Source organism: Sabethes cyaneus, chromosome 3 (assembly GCF_943734655.1).
Source record: "Sabethes cyaneus chromosome 3, idSabCyanKW18_F2, whole genome shotgun sequence".
Classification (NCBI taxonomy): Eukaryota; Metazoa; Arthropoda; class Insecta; order Diptera; family Culicidae; genus Sabethes; species Sabethes cyaneus.
The window spans coordinates 239339348-239365705 of record NC_071355.1 but is presented as its reverse complement, the minus strand read 5'-3'; the positions used below and the strand labels follow the sequence as shown (position 1 = coordinate 239365705).

General features: G+C 39.6%; 1 protein-coding gene across 1 annotated transcript; it reads left to right on the top strand.

The window, feature by feature from the left end:
* Positions 1-2149: 2149 nt before the first annotated feature.
* Positions 2150-26152, top strand: LOC128740953 (uncharacterized). The gene is made up of 6 exons (XM_053836530.1): positions 2150-2213; positions 15698-15906; positions 16025-16160; positions 16342-16604; positions 16917-17049; positions 25995-26152. The coding sequence occupies exons 1-6, from the start codon at positions 2150-2152 to the stop codon at positions 26150-26152; spliced, it is 963 nt and encodes a 320-aa protein (XP_053692505.1).
* Positions 26153-26358: the final 206 nt, after the last annotated feature.

Genomic DNA, 26358 nt, shown 5'->3' with positions numbered 1-26358 from the left:
GAAAAAATCATGCTGTTAAAACCAGATTTGTAATTCAAGCCTAACTCGAGTTTATTTTAACAATGAAGTAAAATGACACAAAATTTTCATCTTCTTAATTTTTTTTTAATGAAAGTTATGTTTTTCTCTATATCTGCAATTACACTTCTGCCAAATTTGTCAAAATATGAAGCTGATTCCTCAACATGTTTCATATATTCGAATCCTTAATTGTGTATAATTTCCAAGGGATATTTTAAAATTAGAAACAATCAAAAGGAGTCTCCTCGGAGAACACCAAAAAGTTTTATATTTTTGTCTTCAGCGTTACACCTAACACGCTCACTAGTGTACCAGAGACCATCGTCAAACATTCCGTAGTTCGGCTTGTTCATTAATATTTCACCAATTCTCTTTCTTCTCCAACAACATCCCACGTTTGAACTTTCAAAATCACAAAAACCGACCACATCACATCCCGAAGGCGCCACTTCCTTCGTCGAACACTGACACGTGCGACAAGGACGGCACTCTCAATCCCGACCCGAGCCCGAGGCTCGACGGAAACGGTTCTCAGCTTTCCCACGCGGTCAGAGCGAAAATTTCCCACGCGTCAACACGAACCCACCGAACTGCCTATCCTTTCGGGCTCGCTGATGTCGCTCAGCTTTTCTCCGTGCTCTCGAAGCTCGTACAGCCTCCACCGACCGACCGACGGCGTCGACGATGACGGTTCTTCGTTTCCCGCTTCACCACGGACGTCCTAATCCAATTTGATGGAAATCTTTCCACTCAGCTGTGGAAAATTCTATCGCACGCGGGAGAAAATTCCCGAACACAACACACCGTCAGTTAGGCGCTCACGACCTGCATCGGCTCTCGCGCTCCCGATTCTCGAACGCACAGCCTACTACTGCTGCTGCTGCTGCTGCAATCGAGGGAAGGCTCATATTTTTCACCCGATCCGAGATCAGTTTGGTGTCGACAATCATCGGAAGGGATGGAAGACTTGTGTCGCGCGCGTACTCGCTAGGATTTGCCCTTTACTACTATCTGTGGCACCAGTGAAAAGTTCCAGTGGCTTCCGAAGGCTAGGGCTATTGGATTGGGCCTAACAGTGTGCCATCAGCGAAGACGAGAAGTAGTGACAAAAAAAACACGATATCTGTCGGATTCCATTGTGTGTGCCATCGGCAAATATATATCTGATCTGTGCGGCCGTCTGCCTAGGTTTCCACGGAACGGACGAGTGGAGAAAATCGATATTTTCCTATGCGCTTAGGCCAATATAGTGGTTGGTTGCTATACGGTGGCACATTGTGCGAAAGTGATTAACAGAAAAAAAAGTGGCGATTCGCTTCCTTTCGTTCTTCAACACGGAAGTGTCCAACGGTGAAACGGGGTAGCATTTCGCAGATGGAATTAACGATTGACCTTGGATTATGCGTTGTGAAGAATTGATAAACCGTTGGGAAGTCGACTGCTGTCGAAGAATTTGTCGAAGCACTTCCGCATTCCGGTCAGAGAATCTCGGCACAGCGAGGGGACAGGTGAAACCGAACGGGGGAAGTTAGTGACCCCTAATCAGATTTGCGCCATGTGGGAAAACGGAAGCACAGGTCAAATGTGAACAGTGTATATGTTTATCGATGTTGTTCACCGGATATACAATCTGCTGTCACTTTTTTCAAAGGTCACGGAAATGTTTTACTGGATTAAAGCTTTGAGTTAAACGTTCAGACACGATTGAGCGTGGATTGTGTGAAGCTAGGTGCTTGCGTGGGAAAGCGTTTGCAGAGGAGACTTGCGTGACTAAGCAAAACGAGAAGAAAACAGAAAAATAACAACAGGAAAGGTAGTTGGGCGGGAAAAGCCACCTCCCGAAGGAAGTTCGCCTCTATGAGCACGGCAAAAAGTGTAGGGAAAAAAATATGAAGCGCATTAGCTGCCGCGGTTTGCCAATTCATGGTGTGGGAGGTGTTTGAAGCAGTGGGAGACAGGTAGTTGAGGAGGGAAAAAAAAGATTCACGAGTTATACAACAGCCAGTCCATAGTACTCGGGTGGGCAGACAGGTTCCATCAACGTCAACACGCCTTCGCTACTATTGCTGCTGCTGCTGCTGCCTCTTCTGCTGCCAGCGCGGAAAGCAGCGAACGTGCGGAACCAGAAATGGAATTCATGCAGAGGAATATAATCATATCGCTTTTGATCTTCGTGCTCGGGCTGGCAAAAGGTGAGTGCAGAAAGGGATATTACACAATTGGAACGCGTAAGCACAACGGCTAGCGCGCAAAAAGTAGCAAACATTCCGCGAAGGATTCGCCCTCCTTCGCGCAAAGTCGTGTATCGTTAGTGATTATGTAATTAGTGCTGTTTAAGAAGTTGTATTAGATAAAATGGACGGATAATGCTGACGGGAAATTCCTGGCTGGCTCGAGTTCGCCTCCGTCTTCTTTTTCAAGCGCCGCCGAGTGTAGACACGGCCGCCTTTGCGTTAGCTAGCGTCAATAGACGATTGTTAGCAAGATTATTACAGCCGGGAATCCGATTAGTCGAGCAAAGCTAGGATAAGATAAAAATAATTACGCTTATCGTCTGCCATTAGACGTGGTAAACTTTCATTCCGGTTTGACTTACCGTGGGCAGTATCACATCGAAGCGACTGTATGGCTCCACGTTTGAGACTTACTTAAAATGGGAGATGGTTAAATTGGGACTTTAAAAGACGTTTGCGTTTGACATTTTGTAAGCAGCTTAGCTGAAATCCATAACGCATCCACTATTATTAATTGAATGGGTTTGGGGAGCAAAATAATTTCAGGTCGTTTAACTCCGTATAACTTCTCTAAAGCAAAGAAAGTTCTTTGCATGATGAAATATTTCAAAATACTCGTCTTTTTTTTTTCAATAATCATCAAAATCATAAAGTTTGAATTGCTGTCAAATCACGACTGAACTTCCATATCAGGCAGCACAAAATCATGAATAATAGTTCATGATTTTGCGTTGCGTTGTACTGCAAGAAGTTCGTGATTTCATGATTATTATTCACGGTGTATTTTCATAAAACATAAGCTAGAAACCTGGAATCATGAGTTATTTTGCGCATTTTGGAGATTAAATTTATACCCGTGTGCGTCAATAAAATGAAGATCAGTGATTTTAACCAAAATTAGTATAGGATTGATCATTCCGCCCCCACATTATATTTCCAATAGTTTTACAGCTATTGATTAATCCCTGACTGAAGATACGACGCTGATCTGACAAGCCAGTTGTCGTATGTTCGAATCTCAGCTGGAAGAGACTGTTACAGTCAATAGAATCGTAACAGTAGCCCCGCAATTGCCAAAGTAAAGCAAAGGCAAAGCCTAGGTGCTACATTCCGTTATCGAAACTTGACCTTCTGTTTTTATACGACAGACTTCGCAGCCAGCTGTTAGAGTGCAGGACAATTGCAGGGCCATTTGCTACGATCCTATTGACTCTCACAGCCTCTCCCAGTCGAGATTCGAACATACGACGACTGGCTTACTAGGCCAGCGTCATACCTCGAAACCAACTGGGAGGTTGATTGCCATGCCATGCCGCAATTGCCATGCACTCTAAAAGCTACCTGCGAAGTCTGTCAAATAAAAACAGAAGATCAAGTCCAAATTCGGAACGTAGCACCAGGCTTTGCTTTGCTTCGCTTTGCAGTAATTTAATTTTTAAATCAATATGCATTTAAGTTGGACAGAAATTCTACCAAGAGTGCTGGAATTAATTGTTGAAATTAAAAAACATGTTGAAAATACCTGATTCTACTTCCTGTCCTGCTCGTTGTACTCCGATTTTATTTTTTGATATCAAATCAAGAGAAACCTAATTGGATAGTTTATAATCTCATCATCTTCCGCTAAGATGTCCCTAAATTTATGTTCCTTAACATAAGGTTATCACAAATATTTAATAACGTTTTTATCATTCGAACCGGTAACCGAAGGATCATTTTTCGAGTTGTTCAGGCTGTAAAGAGCCTACAGACAATCGATTTTATATAAAAATTTTGGCTCATATCCCACAATTTTTTTATTGCCCCTCGATTTTTCAAGTCAATGTCGAAGAGGATGTGACAAAAACTTCAAAAATAATTTGCAATTGCCTGGCAGTAATGCAAGAATTTGACGGCTAGTTACAGCAATGAGTCATTGTTCGCTGCTAGATTCGTATTCTCTCACAAAAAGTGAAACATCTGCAGTGATTGCATACATCAGCTTTACTACAGATGCCACCAGATTATGAAAATCCAATGAGAATTCGATTTTTCTGGACTCAATTGGCAGTTTACCTACTTTAACCTTCAGTAATTTTTTGTAAAAAATGTGTGGTTCTTTGGACCTATTTGATTTTTAAGTTTTGCTTTAAAGTGCTCTCTCGAATCTATACCTATAAAAATGGATTTCTGTCTGTCTACCTGTCTGTCTGTCGGGATGTTCCTTATAGAATCGAGAACTACTGAACCAATCGGCGTGAAATTTTGCATCTAGAGGTTTTTAGGGCCGGGGAAGGTTCTTATGATGGTTAGAGACCCCTCCTCCCACTAAGAGGGGGGCTCCCATACAAATGAAATACAAATATCCTCATAACTAGAGAACTAATCAAGCAAATGGAACCAAATTTGGCAAGTGGGGGGTTTTGGAGGCAGGATTTTTTTATGATGGTTTGAGACCCTTCACCCCTGTGGTAGGGGGATAAGAACTCTCATACAAATAAAACAGAAATTTTGACGTAACTCGAAAACTAATCGAACTCGAGACCAACTAATCGAATAACAAGACCACCAGAAACTATCAATAGTAACATTAGATAATTCAGTGCGAGACGGACACAGACCACGAGAGTTACCGGCGACCTGCCGTCGGAAGCGCCGGCCATTGCAGGGTGGGCAGCCCCCCGTAGAGATCACCTCTATCTAGGTTTATTTACTTTCCTAGATCTACTGACCTTTATTACTTTCCTTCAGTTGGGTTAACCCTGCGAAATGGTACTTTCTACGAAAAGATTTTCCGTGAAATGGTACATACCGCGTAAGGTTTTTCGCGAAATGGTATTCTGCGAAACTCTATATTCCGCGTTATGGTCAACCGAGAATTGGTGTTCCGCAAAATGGTATTCGGCGAAATGGCTCGTTATGACGGCGAATATTTAAATGCTATCCTCTTTATTTTATTAGGCTGAGCGATGGGGAGAGTTGTTTTCTACTTTACTGTGAGGAAAATTTGTATATTAAAACACCCATGAACTCCTCAGAAACTTGCCAAATTCGAGATTGTGCCAAAAGTTATCCGAGATTCACGATTTATGTACAACATAGTTTAATTTGTGGCAATACGAAGTTTTTCGGGTCAGCTAGTTTTTACAATATTTACAAATTTGCTGAAGAAACTATGTCCATATTTCTTAACACAAAAAGGTTATTTTTTTATTTTCGTTATAGTAAGCGATGACTAACTTTTGACAGTTTTTAGATTAAGGGAAATATTCACACGAACAAAAATGCTGAAGACCATAAATGAAAACATGAAAACAAGAGACACTAGGAAAAAAGTTCCACTTTTCGCCCTTTTGGACTACTGCGCATTGTATCTTCTTACCATATTCCGGATGATGATGCCAGGTTGGACTTAACACGCCTCAATATCTTCCTCTTCAGCTCTCCTTATAACCCTTCAAGACATTATCACACTGTTGATTTTGGCGTCATTCGAGCCTCATTTTGCACTACTCCGCAATGTGGTGGAATATTTTGACGAAACTTGCACCAATTGTTTTTCATAAATATAGCCAAGTTATCAAAGCAAAGTTATACCAAATGCTTTTAGTTCCTACACCAAGAGGTTGTGATGCACACGAAGAGCGCACAGATTTGGTTTCAGTCAGACTTTACATCCAGACGGTTATTAATATACATTTCCATTCAACTCAGCAGCCTCGTAAACAACGAATCAAAAGATCCAGTCTGCAAACGAGAAATTAAGGGTTCAAATCCCAACCCCGCAGAAGTCACGAATGACCCAAAACTGGTTAAAGTGACTATAATCTAAACAAAAAAATGAGAGATTCTCTTTGTGTCTCCTTTCTTAAGCTTATCCCACTAATGCAAATGCATTTCACTACATCTGTTTAGCATGAAACGGTTGCTGGCGTTCTTGGACAGCCAATCTTTATGAAAAATTGGGTCGAAATGCGTTTATGCCGCCCTAAGTAGCGCAAGAGAAGAGACGCACAGAGAATCTCTCATTTACGCATTGGACCTTTTAACATATCACTCGGGAAATATTTACTATAGAATTCAAGCGTCAAGACAGTCACCCTTCCATACCCATGTTGTCAAATTACGCGGATTCTGCACTGATAAATCAACAAATTGCACTTTTATCTCTCCTCACTCAATCACTGCGACTATTTTTTCTATTGGTCACGCTTTGTATCGATTCGTTGGCTCTTTGACAGGAAATGTTGGCCTTCAAAGGCAAAATAAAAAAAAATAGAAACATTTTGATACGATACTGTTTTTACTTCCAATAGTGGAAACCTGAGAGAGAGGCGCCAGCTGGGATTGTTATTGTGCATCGAACTGTCAGTGGAAGCCGGGTAAAAAATGTCAGTGTGAATCGATTGAATAACACAGGGGAAGTATTTATTTGCATTGAAATTTCAAACCCCTCGCAAACCGGAGCATGCTGACTTGATTTAAATTTTAGTATTTGAATTTTTTGCATCAAATATAAGAAGAATAAGACAACGACAACAATCAATCTGTCACTGAGCTGGTGCCTCTCTCTCAGGTGGTAACCGCTTGCTTCGATCTACTGGATACTATTTGAGGGATTAGGATTTGAGGGCAAATTTGACAGTTAACTTCTCGCTCTTTAGGCATGCTTTTTAGGAACAACTTTGTGAAATGTTTCACAAAAGTCGGGCCACCTAGATTCACTAGCTAGTCAGATATTACATTACATTACTGAACTTGACCAACAGACGTCATAACTAACTGTTAGGGTACAGGACCTGACTCTAACTGATGGAAGGTGTGGACAACTACCAAAAAGTCGATGACTTTCCACTACCGATGCAAATTTTATGGCATTTTTAATCTGAAGTTTGTGGAGCGTCTTAGTAGAGTGCGAAACCTGGAATTAAATAAAAAGAAAACTTATCCAATTTAATTCTACTATGTATATTTTTTTTCTTGACAGATACGTATTTCGTCTACGACTTGCAGGCTTCCTCAGTGTTTCAACAGTGTTCGAAAACAGACACAGAGGAAGCCTGCAAGTCGTAGGCGAAATATGTATCTGTCAAGAATAAATATACATAGTAGAATTAAATTGGATAAGTTTACTTTTTATTTAATTCCACATTTTTTAATCGCCTTGAGACACTAGTTACGAAGTAACGGGTGACAACTAAAATTTTGGATTTTTTTCGGGGCCAATATACTCAACAACAAACGAGCTCAGAGAGAAATGAGAGTATGCATGTGTTAGCTCTATCTCTCCTCTTTTTGTCAATATTTTTTGTAATGTTTATGCTTGCCCAGTTTTGCTTAAAATGACGTCGAAACAAGAAGCACTTCTACGAACTGCCTCAGAAATCTCGGCAAAAAGTATATGATAAAAATTTTAAAAAGCGAATATGTTGCGGCTTCGACTGTTTACTATATCCTAAGATGCTCGCAAGCAAGGTAGTGGAAGACCAGCCAAAATTATAGTCTCAGAAGGACATCGTTCTCTTTCTCGTGCCTTCAACGACAAGCCCCCTGCTTTGGCTATAAATTAAGATGTGAACCAGACGAATGTTTGAAGAAAATTTTAATCCCATTTCTACAAAAACACAATGCAAATGGACAGTAAGTGTTTTGGCCGGATAGAGCATTATCGCATTACGCCAAAAAAAAAAGCATAATCGTTCCTGAATACCCGTTCGATCCCATTTGTACCCAAAACCCACGACCCGAAAAATCTGTCTCAGTGTGCCAAATCGAAGATTTTTTCGGGATTTTGAGTTCCTTGATGTACAAAAATAACTGGAGAGCCACAAATTGTAAACAGTTGATTGGAAGAATCAAGAGATGCATTCGCAAAATTGACATGACGGCCGTACAATGCTCCTGTTCCGACATCAAACGGAAGCATCGCCGAATAGCCGAATCTGAAGTTTTTGGAGCGTCTTAGTAGAATACGAAACCTGGAATTAAATAAAAAGAAAACTTATCCAATTTAATTCTACTATGTACACTAATTTTTTTTCTACAATGGACAATGTATCTTTAATTTCGGTAAATCAGATCTTCTTCATGTATCTTCATCTTTTTTTGAGAGCCAAAATTTTAGTAATCACCCGTTACATTCACCATTGTAATCAATTTTTTACTATTGGGTGCAGGGCCCGACAACGGCACTTTTAATTATGAATCGTCATTCAAAAATGCAGCAATGAAGCTTCGGTTTAAACTAAAAAATGGCTTCAATCAACATCAGTAAAACCGGTTTCACTTCATCATAACGATCGGTTTTAAAGTTGCATTTGTACTTTAAATGCAAATGAATTGAATTTGAGTAACATTTCCTACAATGTAATGCATATTAAAATTAAGCCAGCCAACATCGGCAAATCGTGTCTGACTTTCAGTCGTCGCCACTGGAAACAGTCACCAGCTTCAACTGAAGCTTTGCTTGAAACGTTCTGTTCAACAAGTAAAACAAGTCGTTTCATATATGAAGCGAAGGTAAGAGAAAGTCAGTTTCATTTATTTGTTTCGACGATAGCGGGCCCTGATTTCGGAATGTCAATGGCATAGAAACTGTTTGTTGTGGCACTCACAATAATGCAGTAGTTTCTCTTGCATTTGAGTAGTAAGTAATGACTACAGTAGAAAATCTGAAATAGAGAGAATGGCCAAAATAACTCAGTAATTCACGAGTACTTGTCATCAATAAACCAGCGACTTCAATGAATGCTTCTAACTTGATCATTTATTGACCGAGTTTGGATCTTGATCCGTCAAAAATTGGAAAATTTGTCTATTTTTGGCATCCAGGGCCTGAAGAGCTCTGAATATCTATCTGGTTCTCGTAAATCCAGATCTCCAGGACTATGTTCCAAAACTAAGACAAATTTATGCAATTGTCAATAAAATCTATCAATATTGGCATCAAAATCCATGAAACCACTCCAGGGGTTGATCTTTATCCATTTTAAATCTATCTGACGAGTTGTCCCCGGAACTGCAACTTCTACCATCCCCTACGTTAATTGTAAAAAATCTCAGTTATTAAAGTTTAATTACATGCCTCTCAAGACAAAAACGCGAGGTTGGTCTAAAAATTTCATTGATGTTTAAAATCTTTCATTTAAACGTTACAATTCCACTATCGTTTGCATACAGTGCTACCCAGTATAGTGAACACATTTGTATACATCAACTTCTTTGAAAAAAGCACCATTTATTGGGATAAATTGATTTGACGAATGGTTGCTTTTCAACTAACATTACAGAGACTATTGATTACAGAGGTGCCGAGACTCTCAAAAACCGCTCGATTTTGAACGAAAGCGAAGAGTTACCTTTATTTATGATGGTATTCTCCGTTTTGTTTCAAAATTTAGCGCATTTTGAGTGTCTCGGCGCCTCTTTAATCTACAGTCTCTGTAACTAACATGTGGACTAACATGTTTGGTTGAAAATTAGGCCGGTTAAAAGATCTTCAATCAGCAGACGTTCTCTGGTAGTTTCCTTGCTACTCTGCTATTCAGTTATTTTCCTATTTGATAGCAAAACAATCAAATATATACAAAGAATTGTAAGCAACTACTTGAAGCAAAAAAGCAAATTCGACATCTAAGACCAATAATCGGATAAGATCCTTGAGAGTGATTCCTCACTTCGAACTACTGCTTCACGTCACATGTTTTCATTCGAGACTTCAGTTCCAAGGTATGTAACCTGCAGCACATCTAAAAAATCGCAATAAAGGAAGCGGATCTCTATTCTATTTTATAAAAACATTTTACGCTGACGGGACGGGACGGGACATCGACCCAGTAAACCATTTGGTTTGTATATCTCGATTGCAACTGAGGTATACGAAATCAATCTGAACGAAAAAGTTATAATTCACGCCATATAAGAACATATATGTACCAAAGTGGAGGCGATATACGTGCGAAAATTTTGACAACTATTTGTAATTCTATTTTACGCAGTTTTTATAACACGCAACTAAATACTCCTGAATATATGATTAAGATATAATCAAATATTGCAATTGTCTATCCTGCTTTATAATTCACAGTCATGAATTGTATATGAATACACGCATGATTGCAAAACAACTTATTGTTCACTTCGATTTGACATACTCTAATCATTATACAATTCCAATGTGAAATTGACATGAAAACGATTTAATGTGAACTTTCTATTACGATTTTGTGTTATCTGGGGACTTTGTCCAACTTCAATCGAAACGACGGGGAGTTCTGTTACTTTTCTATTTTCTAATGTCTGTCGTTACTGTTGATACTAACGATGCCAACTAATCCACATCACGAATCGTTGTTATGAGTAATGTGTGCTTGATAATGCTAGTGCTTAACGATAATGTAAACAGTGGACGATGCTACAAGAAATCTGAAATGAATGTTTTGATAGGTAACCAATAGTCGTTCAGCAACGAAATTTTGTTGAGTCCCAATTTCGTTTCGCATGGCTGTAACAATCACTGGGATATTCTTGGACGGATAACTGAGCAGGTGGATGTGCACGGAGATATATAGGTGTATATCATTGAGATTTGCCTAGCACCTACCGATGCGAATTTACGTTACGCAAACTTCACCATAATCTTCCGCCTCCAGTAACATGGGGGGGATAATGAAGTCGCTAGTCTCTACCTGCGCCGGCGCGGTCATTTTACGCGAAACATCAACGTTTGAAGGACAACTATTTCGTGCGATGCACTAACTACTGACAAACTAATCATTTCCGAAAGTAGATTATTATTTCCACGTTTCCTCAGACGATAAAGCTAACAACGTTCAGCTTCGGTCAACGCTGGCCTTTAGCCCTTAGCAGTTACCAGTTTTTGCTTACTGACCCGCTAGCAATAATTGCACAAGTAGTTTGCTTGTAATAATCGACACATTGTGCAATCAGAATAAAATCGCTCACTTTAGACTTTGGTTGACTACAACAGTCGAGAAAGGGGAACAACTTTTGTCTAAAAATGACTTAACCCGCAATTGTTGGTGTGCAGTTTGAAATACGTCGAACACTTAATAATGGGATCGTAAAGTTTCCTTTTTATCCAGTCCGCGGTGGTTCAAAGGGTCACCAATGTCTGCGATCCTCCAACTTGGGTCCAGACTTTTCCCTTTGTGACTTGTCATGCCCTGGAGTCCACCATCAGCACCGTCTGTTGAGAGGGCTCCCGTTATACAAAACTAAAATAATTTGTGTTTATTTGAGCGCATCAACGTACGCGTTAGAAATTAAAGGTAGACTTGCCAAACGTTACGAATTTCGATATTTTTTGACATAGGATTAGGTCTTACGGCAAGGTAGAGTGTCATTCCAAAAAGCTATGTACGAAAAGTGATCAGATTTTTAACGTTTATAGCTCAGCCATTTCCTAATCTATTTTCAATTTTTTTACTCCGATCGATCGAAAAATCAATGCGCAGATCCGAAAATAAAAATTGATTCTATTTAGCAAGCCACTATTGGAATAATCATGAATATTTAGCACTGTCAAAAATTAACTAATCACATGCAAGCAAAATGCAAGCTTCCCAGGACCGTGACGACATGTTTTAGAACTATTGAGCGTCCACTCCTTTCTTTTACCTGATTGCATCCATATACTTGCCAATTAATTTTATTCTATACTAATGTCTTGCACGAAAACAGGGCTGACGGGATATTCGTATCATATGACGTAACACGGCAATTTTCAAAGCGAGGAAGAGTAAACGGCTGTCCGTTCTGAAAATAGATTTTCGGCGTTTAATTTGCTGCTTTGCTTCAATTTACTGTGCAGTTAGCTGCTTGTAATTCTTTACGTAGCTTCAATTCTATTGCTGTCAAGTATGCAAGTAACTGAAACGTAGAGAACCAAAAAGAACTAGTAAGGGCAGAGGACGTTGAAAATTGATGATATTTTAACCGGCATAATTTTAAATGACTTCACATGTTAGTTGAGAGACAATCATATTTCAAATCAATCTATCACAATGAATGATGCTATCAACTATTTTCGAGGAAATTGACGAGTGCGTATCAGTGTTGTTAATGATAATCCAGATTGAATATTTATTCTTTTCGCTTAACCCTCTAACGCACCATTTCCTAAATGATGGTTCGCCAGGGAGTTCGCGAATCAAAACCAATTGGAAACAATTTTTCAAAGAATTGAACATAATTGAGCAATGTCTAACAGAAATTCTTTATTATAGCTTGGTACAATCCTCCTGCTTGGACCAAGAGGAACGATACACATACTTAATTAAGCATTGCTTTAATGACCCAGCCTTACCTAATTTTCAGTTCCTTTCCCTTCACGACTAGTCCCACCTCTGTAAACACCTTTGTTTCATTACTTTCTTCTACCGTCCTCTCTGTCGATTGTAAAAACTACCTACTTTTATAAAAAAAATTGGTTTGCTTGCTCTCTTCTTAGTTTACCAACCTCTCGGGTGTACCACAAGGCAACAACAGGAGATCGCTTCTGTTTTTGCTGTTTGTGAACGATATTGTTTCGATTCTTGGAGTTGGACGTAAGCTGATGACTTAAAATTATATTCAGGCGATTGTATCCAGCTTCAAAGGCTTTTGGATGCGTTTGTTGGCTGATGCGAACGCTGCCTGAGGGTTGCGTTGAGAGACTTACCATGGGACCATAGCACGATCCAACGAATCTACCACCGTATGCCAATCGTTGCCGTTTATTGGGTCTTCAGACACTTGAAGAGCGTACGAAGGTTCAGTGTATGTGTGTGGCAAATACCTTAAATGGCGAAATCAATTTACCTTCCATTCTGTTTCTTATGAACTTTCGTGCATCGTGCCCTACGCTCGACTGAACTATTGCAACCGAGATTTCATCAGAACACCTTTGCATTCTATGAGTCAAAAACTACCTGCATCCGAAGCTTTTGCTACTGTTGAAAGCTTATTTGGGTTCAATGAACCAACACACAAGTTTGTTTAAAAATTGTGTAGTGTTAAACTTTTATAAACTTGACCTGAAACATTCAGTAAAACAATCCATGTCAGTCGATTTTGACAAATAAACAAATATGCAAAGGAGTTTATTCTTAAAATAACACTTTTTGGTAATTGGTAAAACACTGCTACGAATTTGGGCTTTCTCCTCGGTTTTCTTTAGCAGAAAAACAGTAACCCCTTTCGGAAGTTTGTTCAATTGTTTGTCATTACGGATTGTCAGCTGCAAATGACGTAGGATGACTAGGGTGATGGTTGGGTTCGTCTACGGTGGGTCTTCGTATATTTTCCAGACATATGGACAAGAAACCAGGCTTATAACCAATTGTGATGCAAATTACAGTCAAACTAACCTGGTATTGATATTTATGGATTGTCTCTTCGCTATCGAGGAAAAGATTATGTTAGAAAATTATTATTTCTCACTAATTGTTCAAAAAATAAAAGTCCTCTTGATTTTTCTACCAGTTTTGAGTATGACGAAAAGAAGTTTGAGTATGACGAAGAGTAACTACTTGAAATTTTGAGCTGTGATTCAAACTATTTCCACTTTTTTTATAGTAATTGGGTAGCTCTTGCACACGGCACAAAGAATACGTGCGTAGATTTTTGTAAATAATTACTGTCTGTCCAGGATAAACGAAAGAAATCTTGCTTATGACGAAGTGAATTTTCGTATGACGAACTCCCGCATGAAAAATTGTTCCATTGGTAAATGTAAGTTCCGAAATATTTTTTCGAGCTAAATGGGTATACATGTACAGGCAAGATGTGTCAGATTTGTCTGGTGTAAAAAACTTGCGGATTAATTCTTAGAAAAACTCGCAATAAAATATGGATCGTGCTTACGTGTGACGAAGAGGGTTCGTAACCCTATATAGTCTTCTTGTTGTTACGATCGACAAAAGCCTGCTAGTTATAAATGCGTTATTACTAGGTAACATGTAGTTACCTGCACCGACGCTTTCAGCATAATTTCCGTTAAACAGCGACCTTCCGCAAACTGGAGAACCTAGTTACTTTCCATTGATTTCTAGTGCCATTTTGATGATTTGCATTGACTTGCTCCGCAGCAACTGACACCACTGCGGAGAGGTAACCCTTGTTTTATACCACATTTCAGGTACAATTTTAGTCCGTCCCATTTTTCAAGTTTTTCCACTTAAGAATCTTTCAAGTCGATTCGGAGCGAATAAAGGCGCTATCACCTAGGTATTTACCAGGGCAAGTACGTAAATGTACATGTCCCATCCCCGAGGGTCCGGAGTATTATTTAACCTTTAGTAGCCAAATACTCCGGACGAAAATAAAACCGCCAATAATCAGAAACGGTTGGTACGAGACGTACCCGTTTCTTCTTCCCCTGTTGATTTAGAAATGCATCTATGTATGAATAAATTTATTTAAACAAGATTCATATCGTATAATTGTCTTTGCGGCAATACTTCACAGGTAACCTGGCCGATTTAGTATTTGTGAAATATTGCCAATGTTTTACAAATACTAATACTGAAAAGAAAATGATTATTTCCAGGAATCCTTTATTGATGATGGTATTAATAAGAATAAGAATAAGCAATTAAGAATCTTTCAAGTCAATTTGGGGTTTTTTTTTGTGCGGCTTATTGAATCTTTTTTGCGAGAGCGTCTTTGAACATAGTTAAATCACATCCTATCGAGTTTTGATTGTCAACCCTTTTACAGTAATCCATAATTTGATCACTCATAGACACTTTTCAACTTGGTTATGAATAGTAACCCGCAATATATGTATCTGTATAATCTAAATATCAAAGCAGGGTGTGTTTGGGCCTTCCTAAGACTACAAGTGTAGTTTTTTTATTTGGTTTTATACCTCAATATTCATTCATTAACCCGAATCAGTCCAATGATGCCTTACGGCATCACTTGACATATTTTATGGACTGGGCTGATTCAGGTTAATGGGTAAAAAACTGTAAATAAATAATCATATTCAATTTTAATGTGCCTTGAAAGCTCTTCCAGTCAATCTTTCCATGAACTGCAATTAAAAAATTAAAACAATTCAAAGTACCTGCTTATCTTCCAGTTGCCTCGCCATTTCATGTAATGACTCTGTCATTTCTGGTCGATAATAAGTGCCAGAAAGAAGTTAAAAGGAAAATGTTTTCCCAATGAATAGCAACTGGCACAGCAGAACCAAATCGTTGATTACTGTAGATAAGCTGTTTCGTTCCAACTTGGAATTAATACTTGCATAACCTAATACAATTAGTAACGATAAAATTCCGAAGCGACAGACGTTGATTAATGTCACAGTAATTTCTCCAATAGCACTTGCATCTAAGCCATTGTGTACTGAAAACGTTGTCAGAGTTTCAATTTAAAAAAAAAAACATTACCACCGCACCGCAATGAATAATGCTCTTTAATTTCGTCTCAAATTCCATCACCACAATTCACAGACATTTGCTTCTGCCTGCGGCTGACGGAGGTTCGCATCCCAAATCATGTGGCCAAGAACAGCACCGTCCAGCTCGAGTGCCACTTCGACCTGAACGGCGAAGCCCTGTACTCCGTCAAGTGGTACAAAGACGGTAACGAGTTCTACCGATACGTTCCTAGAGATAATCCACCAGCTCAGTTCTTCCTGCTGACGGGAGTGTCAGTTGATGTGAGTATCAATTACGGGTTACGGGTACCCCGTTCCTTAGCACTGGCCTGTCAGATCAGGACTGATTATTAAAATGGTTACTTTCCGTTTCTCCAACGCCGCCGCTCGCTGTTCATAGCTGCTGAATTCGACTGAAAATCAGATAGTGCTGAACAATGTAACTTTGGCCTCGTCCGGGCGGTATCGTTGCGAAGTATCAGCGGAAGCACCCTCCTTCCAGACCGTCTCCAGCCACGGTGACATGGTGGTGGTAGGTAAGTGATTGAATAACTTTCTCATAATCCATCACGACAGGGTTGTAAGCCAGTGCGAAAAAGTTTGGTAAACCATGCGTCTCCATCAAATGGTCTCCCACATGGTGACGCACGGTTGTTTTTGTCTACCTTGACTGATCGAATGTTTGCGTCTTTTTCTATTACTTTTAATAAATTGCAGCCCTGCCGGATACGGATCCAAAAATCACCGGCGGAAAGCCGCGCTACCAGATCGGTGACATGGTGCGAGTGAACTGCACGTCGGGCCGCTCGAAACCGGCTGCCAAGCTGACGTGGTTCATCAACGGTGAGGTGGCCGATTCGAGCATTCTGCGCCACTACGACACTGTGATAACTGGGAGAGAAGGCCTAGAGACTACAATTTTAGGATTAGAGTTTCGCGTGCGGTTGCGGCATTTCAAGCGCGGCGATATGAAGCTGAAAGTGAGTGTCGTTCGCAATGGTGCTTTCCTGTTGCTCGAAATGCTCGGCGATTGGGCGCGGCGGGTGGTACTCCAGCATCCAGAGCTCCGGTGCATCATCGTCACATTGACGCTCTTGCCGTACCATGATGACGATGATGATGACGATGATGGCACCGGTGATGCTTACTGCTGATGTGCTGCTCTTAGACTCGTTATCATATGCTTACTGGTTTTTTCATACGTAGCAAGCAGTACAGTCTGACGGCAGTAGACTGACGGCAGTAAATTGAAGTGCAAGTGATGTAACGTCGGTTTTCTATTTATCTTCCAGTGCGTAGCCACGATAGCACACGTGTACTGGAAAAGCAACGAAGAGAGCGTCGAGGGTGATAAGCAACCGAAACCGCCGGCACTAGAGTCGAAGGAGACACTCCATCCCAACGGTTCCCGAGCGGACCGGCAAGGTAGGAAAATAGTGTTTTCAGTCAGTACTGACTGAAGACTGCGCATTATTTATTCTTTGCTAGAACTTTGAGTCTTTTGTGTCGAACAGTTTTCATTCATAAAGTTTTTCTCCGTTTCTTGTGTCAACTTAGTCCTATATTGAGAAAAATATTGAAATAAATCCAAACTGGTTTCTTGAATGATACTGCTCCGGCTGGTAATCTGCCGGATTCATAACTGAGGATGGGAAGCATTCGAGCACAACCGGTTTAGCAGTTTTGTCAACTTTCTCGTATCAAGCACGAACGATTTTCCTACAAAAGGAGCTTGATTCCAATCGACTACATCACAGAAAAAGTAAATCTAGAATGGAAATCATTATAATAATTCACTTTTCATAGTTGTGTAATGAGAAAAAGTATTACAATATCGTTATTGTGTCTTATGTGTCTTAATTCCAATTTAGAGAAACAAATGAGTATGATTATGGTACTATACTGTGATGGTACATTGCATATTCCCCTGACACATGCGGAATTATTATGAAAGGTGGCATAAACGCAATCAATTTTCTAGGGAAACCATTTTTTATCACAACCTGTTAGGGTAACTCACTTCGCTTACCTGAATCATACGCCGCTTTGAAGTCTATAAACAGATGGTAGGTCTGCAAACTGAACTACCCGAATTTACCGAGGATCTGTAACAAGATGTATATATGCTTTGTGGCGAAACAAAGCTAGAATTTTGCATCCGGAATTGATTATTATTGTGTCTTAGACTCTTGTGGCTCAAAACAAATCGAGGGTTCTCCTTAAAAATATGCAGCAGTCCCGAATAAGGCGTTTTCGAATAAGAACGTTTCTAATGAGGACAGTCTCGAGTGATTCCATCAAGGTGGTCGAACGTCCTTATTGGAGTGTACGTAGCATATGACAATTGACATAACTGGTTCCAACATGGAGTAACTTGTGATCCTGACCGTATAGAACGTTGGTGTCTTCGACAAAGTTGTTCAGCAGATCGAGGATCTTTCGTTGGATTGTAGTATTTTGGAATTGGCTCACTTCTTGGCGCTAGTGTATATGTAATATAAGAAGAGGCTGTATCTTGCGCTGTTGACTGTCTTGAAAGTTGCGGTATTCGGGAAGGTTATTTAAATGCCTGCCACCTTCAAGATCGTATGGAAAATGGCACAGAATTGTGTCACAAAATTACTCAAACTGTTCACTTTTCGCTCTGGTAGAAAGCTGAATCAGTTCGCTAACTTTGTCAATTTGAAAATACATCCGTGAGCAGAAAAGTTAAAGTTTTGCTGACAGATCGTCCTCATCGAATAGATTTATAGCGACCTCCATAAATTATAGAATATTTATTAAATTTTGAGCAATTTCCGTTGGTTTGCAGCATATGCGCATTAAATTTTCTCGTGCGTATTGATATAATAGGTGGATAAAATCAACGCGCCATTGAAATGTAAATGGTCGGTGTTAAATCAGACCGGATAAGTCGCAAAATTTAAAAAAATGAGTCAATGACAGCAAACGATCAAGAATTTTCTAAGCTACATTTTACTCTAATCAGACTACGTAAATGTTGCAAACTGCCAGAGTTATGAAATGATTTTAAACGATTGATAGATATAAAGCACACAGAGCAGCAAACTTTGAACGCGTTTTTCTCGAAATCAGCATTTTGTCACTTGGTTTGGTCTGGTTTAACACCGACCAAATGTAAATGTATTGAGTTTGTCAATCTCAATTTCTAGCTAAATCAGTTTAGCTGCTTCCTGTGACAGAAAAACCGATTGATAATAACTGTCTTTCTCCAAAACACTTTGCTTTGATGAATTTTTGTTTGCAAACTAAAACAAAATACAGTGGTATTTCGAATTTGGCATAATTCATTTTTGGCACGGTTCGATTTTGGCATGCATTGATGGCATGCAAAGTATCCGTTTTTGGCAACCGTTTTTAAATATTTCTCAGTTTCCGCAAACATGCTTTGAATAACGAAAAAGTGATGGCCTCAAAGTTCATGAAAAAAAAGTTTGCGGTTACAGAATGTTTCAAACAAAAATATTTTTATTGCCGTAGGACCAAAACTTATTTGCACCGGACAGATAGCTCTTGGCGGACCTTTTAAACATAAAATGGTTGAAATCGTTGATTAATCATATTTAGACAATTTCTGATGCATTTACATTCAATTTTTTCATATCGAAAAAGGGCCTCGATTTTGGCACGGTTTCGATTTAGGCGACACGCATTTGTTGCCAAATTCGAAATCCTACTGTACCAGAATATGGCAATATGGTCTCGCATAAAAAAATGGTTCCGGTGTTGAACCCTAATACTCTTCATAATAGCAGCAATAAATCTGTTTGTTCAGGGTGTTACCGCTTCAAGAGCTCTATAAAACTAGCAGATTTATTGCGCTTTGACAAGCAACCGTAATAAGATCAGTTTTAATTGGTGTGCCGTATTGTATTGCTACACCACACTTATTGTGGGCACAAGTGGGCACAAGTGGGCACAATCTTTTGACATTCATTGCAGATGCGTCAGGTTCGCCTTGATGGCGTTACTATGGAAACATCAATGATTGTTTACTGTTCACGTGTAAAACTGTAAACATTATTTAGTTTTCGCAGATCAGCTGAAGAGGAACATAATTGAACGGATAAGAAATTTTATGGATTGTAACTTCGTAGTTTTCGCAAACCTCGGGGAGAACGTCCAAATACGCAACGGAAACTTTCTTATCAACCCTAGACGCTGGCCAACTTGGCCACGGCTCGTCCCGTATGAAGTTAATGTTGACCTTTGTGTGCACTCCTCGAGTGTTTAATTCGCACGAATGTAAAAAGTATTTAGAGCCGGTGCTTTCAGGAAATTATGGCCACAAACCACAAAAGTTTGCATCCGTTCAATTATGTTCCTCTTCAGCTTATCTGCAAAACTAAACGATGTTTACATTTTACACTTAAACAGCAAACAATCATTGATGTTTCCATAGTAACTCGGTTGGGGTGAACCTGACACACCTGCAATGAATGTAAAGAGATTGTGTACATCTATGCCCAATAGCCGTCATCAGCGCTCGTGGAAACCTTTACAAAAGTACCAGAAAATAATTCTGCAACAGATAGCGAAACAGACGTGGACGAGGTCCAGTAAAATTATTATGAACATATACGATAACTTACTAAAACCAGCATATACCGGGGTTAGACACAATGATCGGGACAGGCAAAATTTTGATGAAATTCAAACGGCCATAACTTTTACAAAATTAAACATTTTTAGATGAAACGAATTGCATTCGACGGGGAAATTTTCCTAGTTTTCCAAAAATACTTCAAAATTTGCAATAGTCAGTGGACACCGGAGATATTCCGGGTTGTCTGGGGGTATGTCAGAAACTGATTTTTTTAATCCCCTGTATCTTTTTCTGTCATGGGAATTTAATAATTTTCATATTTTGTCCCAAAACTAGATTTCATTCCCAGTCGATTGATCGAAAAAGAACTGAAATCCGACGAGGAACAACTGAGATATGGCCATTTTAGTGAAATCAGTTCTGGGAATGGTGCCAGTAATGACTTACCTTTATGACCATTTTAAAACATGACCAAAACCATTCCAATATGGATGTCAAACTTCAAAAATTTGCGAGGGTTGAAAATCCTGAAGTTTGACACCCATATTGTCATGATTTCGAATATTCCCTGAAACGACCACTTCCACCGGGGTACCTAGAACCTGCTTCAGGGTTGGCATGGCACGCTGCGGACCTGGAAATGCTTCCAGTGTCAATGGTTCATAAAACCTTAACTGGCCAGAGCAATAGATGTTACTAGTGGTGATTTCACGAAAATGGCCGTAACTTGGATGTTTCTCATCGGATTTCCGTTCTTTTTCGACCAATCGACTGGAAATGAAATTTAGTTTTGGGATGAAATATGAATATGAATAAGTTTCCATGACAGAAAAAGATACAAGTGATGAAAAAAACAGTTTTCGATATACCCCCAGATAACCAGGAATATCTCCGTTGTCCGCTGATTATTGGCGAATCTTGAAATATTATAAAGATTATTAAAAATTAGAAAGATTTTCCCGTCAAATGCAATTGGTTTCATCTAAAAATGTCCAATTTTATGGAAGTTATAGGCGTTTAAATTTCATCAAAATTTTGCCTGTCCCGAACATTTTGTCTAACCCCTGTATGTATGTAATTCATAATTGGAATAGCCAAAATGCCCGACCAGACCCGGCCGAGATTTTTGACACACCTATACTATATTCTATGGTGGTTCAAGCGATGTTAACTTTAGCTGCCAGTAGGTGCCTATTTACGGAAAAAATTACTTGTAAAAACGGTAAAATGTATGCATCAAATCAATTATTAAAGCAAATAAAGCAACATATAATATTTACACCTTCTAGAAAGTTACGTATTTTGATAGTATCCAAAGGTTTGTAGAACATGTCGAACCTGTTAGATGAGGTTTTGTGTACAAAAAGTTTAAAAAACTGATTTTAAGGGGGTCACGACAGAAAGCCAATTATATCTCGCAAACTATATGATGCAGATACTTAGTATCTTCGGCAAAGTTTAATGAAATTCAAAGTTCTATAACTTTGCCAAACTCAGGATCATGCTATCTAGTTCCTATAAAAAATTAATTTTTTCAAATTTGTTATCCCCTTAATATCTAAGTATATGAAAATATCATCAGATGCAGAATACTTTTTTATGAAACTTCACCTAAGACACCTAAGCTCTAAAACGTCAGAAAAAGCGAGAAAAGACTTTTGACCGCCTTTTTCCAGAATGGTCCCACTGTGCGACCTGCCGTCGGAAGCGCCGGCCACTGCGGGGGTAGCCCCCAGCGTTTCTGTACAGCACTGTTTCATCTTTGGCAATACGAAGTTTGTCGGGTCAGCTAGTAAATAATAAATAAAAATTTCCATTAAATCATATTGAATTTAGCATAAATCAGGTTTCCGTACCTTCACACTTGAAATACTCAGTAAAATTTGCCGAGATTTGGACTGCCGAGCGTTCAGTGAAAATTTCAGTTTTGCAAATCGACGTTTACGGATCTTTACTAACGTTTGGTATCATAAAAAAATTTTACCGAACGCTCGGTTGTCCAAATCTCGGCAAAATTTTGCTGACTTTGGCACTTTTTTTAAGTGTGTTAGTTTATCTGTCCTGTTCGACATAAGTAATCGCTCGCTTGCAGGCAAGTGATTGCTTAGTTACGAGTTCCAGTGCAGTCAAAAATAGAATGCCTGTATCATATCATGTCATATATAGATTAAGGAGGGGTAAAAGTACGTTTCAATGATTTATCGGTGCAGATTCCGAGTAAATTAACTACATTGGCATGGATGGGTGACTACTTTGACAACTTGAATCTAACGTAAACTTTGGTTGCTTACGAAGCATAGTTGATGAGTTATGTGCAAATATTATTACTTGTTGAAAATTTGTAGCAGCGTTTTACATCACTCACATATCTGATTTAAAAATACGGTGAAAAAAATTTACAAAATATATTTCGCTTTTCCGTAATTTAATCTAACCCCGTCAAGCGCTTAGCGAAGTAAAACTGCGATTCACGGACGGGGCAAAAGTGCGATTCATGAACGAGGCAAAAATGTATAGCTAATTATATACAACTTTAGGCACTATATTACAGATACTAGAAATGGAAGATCTGCAGAAAACTGCGTGCTCTACAGATGTTGGGAGTGATGAAACAAAAACAAGCATTTGGAAAAGTTTCGATCTGTCGGAAGCTTGAATTCACCAGCGCAAAATAGAAAAGGTGCAAATTAAGAATATTCCTTACCAAAACATAACGCAGATTGAAGATAATATGGTTTTGTTTGCTACTGCTGGGCTAATTTCATGGATTCTAGCTTCGAACTTTTGCCCCGCGGTGTTCGAACTTTTGCCCCGCTAGTGGGGTAAAAGTGCGAATCGGCACTATATCAAAAGAAAGAAGAATTTATTTTGCAAAACACTATTACCGCAGATGATTTATGTAAAGACATTGAGTTACTGCATCACTATAAAATATATTATGTTGTTGTCCTTCTTTATATCTCAAGAAAATTGATGACAACTACAACTATCGCACTTATGCCCCGCCCTACTCTATGGGTAAACTATTTGGTACAGGAAAATTATTCTACTGACCGAATTAGAATTGCCGGGGCTTTTGCTCAACTCCACGTCCACTTTGTTCTTCGCAGAATAACAGTTTAGCCTAAACTATTTCTCGCTTCCAACACTTATCTTCTTCATGTTACGCTTGACGAGTGCCCATTATGTCCTTCCGTACCACATGCACGTGCAGCGGTATACCACCCTATAGTCTTTGTTCCATAATAGCGAGATGTTAAACCCAGCCAAAACAGCACGGAACAATCCAATATGCCAACCTAGATATTTCTCGAAGAATTTCGACAGTTTCATACGCTTTGTACAGTTACCTTACCCCTTCCGGTTGCCGTATAAAGATTTTATTTGCCCTGAGTAAAATGTAGCTTAGGAAATTCTTGATCATTTGGTGTCATTAACTCATTTTTTTTTTAATTTTTCGACTTGGTCCGATCTGATTTAATACCGACCATATAAGAATCCTGGTTCTATAAGCACGGCGTTCTGTGTAAATCCTCTGCAGGATTCCTTCACACAATTCCAATGCGAAGAATCCTAGAGACTCTGTGTGAATCTTTTTGGTTCATCCGGGTAGCTTTGCTCTGCAGAAGATCAGGAGTAACAGACTAGCAACAGGAGTGTCGATGCCGAGAACAATGGAAATACTACGATCTATTCATACACAATACTTGACCGCTACTCCTGTTAACGATCTGCGCTCTACATGTTATAGAATGCTGTAAACGCAAAAATGGAAAGAACCTAAAAATGCGGAATCGATTTAATTTCAAAGTACACAATAGGAATCGTACTCAGAAAAATACTTTACGTTAGAGAATCCTTATCGACAATCTGCAGTGGTTCAAATACGTTTGAAAAAATATCTAGCGCACTTTACAAACTTACTCCAATCCACGATGAATTTTGCGTGATTTGTAAGTCCTACTCTCCCCAAAGATCGCCATGTAACTCAATTATTTGTCGACTTCCGAGTTCCGTCGATTCAGTCACAGAAACAACAGAACTGCGTCGAATGAGCTTAACTGCATCTTTCCCGACAGCACAGTTAACACCTTGCTTTCAGCCATTTACGTTTATCGAGATTAACTGCTGTGTCCCGCTGCTCCGAAGATAAACTGTAAAGCGTTGGGTAGTACCAATTACTCGCAATAGTCAAAGCAATTCACCGGGAAGTCGCTTCTATGCTGCCACTCATGATATTGAAACCTCTCGACTGCTCTCCATATGGGCGGATCATGGGAGCGGACGGTCACGTGCGTCAAAACAGCACTCCTAACCTCCCTGAAGAAGTCTAAAGACAAATCACTCACTCATATATCCGCTGTTAGACGTTGAAGAAAAAGAGAGTCATTGCAGGCAAGCCACTTCTCAGTTATGCTCAGTTCATCGGTCAACTTCTGCTGGAACAATTTTGGACCCGCTTGATTCGGAAGTATTTGCCCACATTAAATGACCATTTCCATTAGATAAATAGTATTGAACTGTGAGAAATAGTTGGACACGAAAGTGAGTAATTATGAGTAGATTTCGGAGCGGATATTAAAACCAACAGTATACTGCAAAGATCTGTTACCGAATTAGCGGAGCTCAATACCACTAATATATCGCTGCACAAGACTTCCAGAGGTAATACTATACGCGGGATGTTGAAAAGAATACCACCTATTGTTGACGATCCCACTTCTGCTTACCCTTTTAACAGCGTAGAGCCAGGATGGCTCGTGCTGTATCAAAAACTTCTCTCCACTGTCCTCGGCCAGAGCTACTCGTCGCAATTTCGTTGACCAACTCGACACTCTCAAGTCGACTTCAACCTGGTCGAGCAATGTGCTACTGGGGTTCTTGAACAGTACGGATTTTACTGTACAGTCGTCCGGCATTTTTGTGACGCGGCCGGCCCGCCGCAGCCTTCCGGCTTTTGCCAATAACATTCTAACGAAATCTATTTGGTATACCAATAAATTTTGAGCTTGAACTTGAGATTGTTACTTAAATTATATCAAAAACGTGTTTGCTATCGGGAATCGAAATAATTGTGTGGCCAAAACTAAACTCTTTCTATATGTTAATGTTAATGATTTTGACCAAAATTTTTCAACCTTTTCGCAACACATCTTTCAAAATCTCAAAGAAAATTTAAAACCTATTCACGAAAAATACTACGAACATTTACATCTTCGTCAGCAAATTTCATTATTGTTCTTTTATTTGATCGATTTTGACATATTTTAATAGTTTTTCAGATGTCGCAGATTCTATCATTGCCAGCAGTTTTGTCGATTCACCAGTAAAAGCTTGATTTTATACTTTTTCAACTTGTTCTCTGTAAAAAATTTAATACCTAGTTCTGGCATCCCACAATCTAATGTTTATCTACTCATATTATAAAAGTATCAAGATTCTTCGCGGGAAGAAACCCCTCAAAGATTTATTCATTTCATTGGAGCTCGAATTAAATGCCGCCATCCAGAACACAAATCTTCCGTATTCTAATTACAATTGACTCACATTTTCATTTTGTCCGACTCACTTGGCTTTGCTCCTCCCGTCGTGGTCCGCGCAATAAACTACTCCCTAATCCAGATGCCAAATGAATGTCAACCTCCTGCAACGAGGCAGTTAGCTAGCGACCGCTAGGATTACAGTTGACCTTTTCGCTTTCCTGCCATCCCATAGAACACCACAATAAGGACAATTTTTCTTCTTCTTTCCATGTTTTTTTTTCTCTATCTATTTTTCCTTCGCTCTGCGTCCATTTCGCCAGAAAGCAACTCCAGTGCCAGCAACCACCACCGGCGGAGATTTATGGCCAGCGGCTCTGCCAACGTGCTTCTGCTGTCGCTGGTGCTCCTGTCGCTTCTCAACCCGTTGTCCACCACGTCGGTGTCGCCGTCGCCGCCGCGGTCCTCGATTGGGAGATAACTTCATCCATTCTCGGAGCAGGATGAAAACAAGAAAAAACTATCAGCATCTCGGCGTTAACGCTGGCTTGCGTTGCTGCTGCCGGGCTGACTATAGCTGAAGGCGAATCACGTATCTTAGTGGCTTTTATATTACGTTTTAGATTTTAATGAAGAAGTAAACCCACTTCCAGTCCCTCCTCCTCCCGGAGTCCACTTAGACGCCAC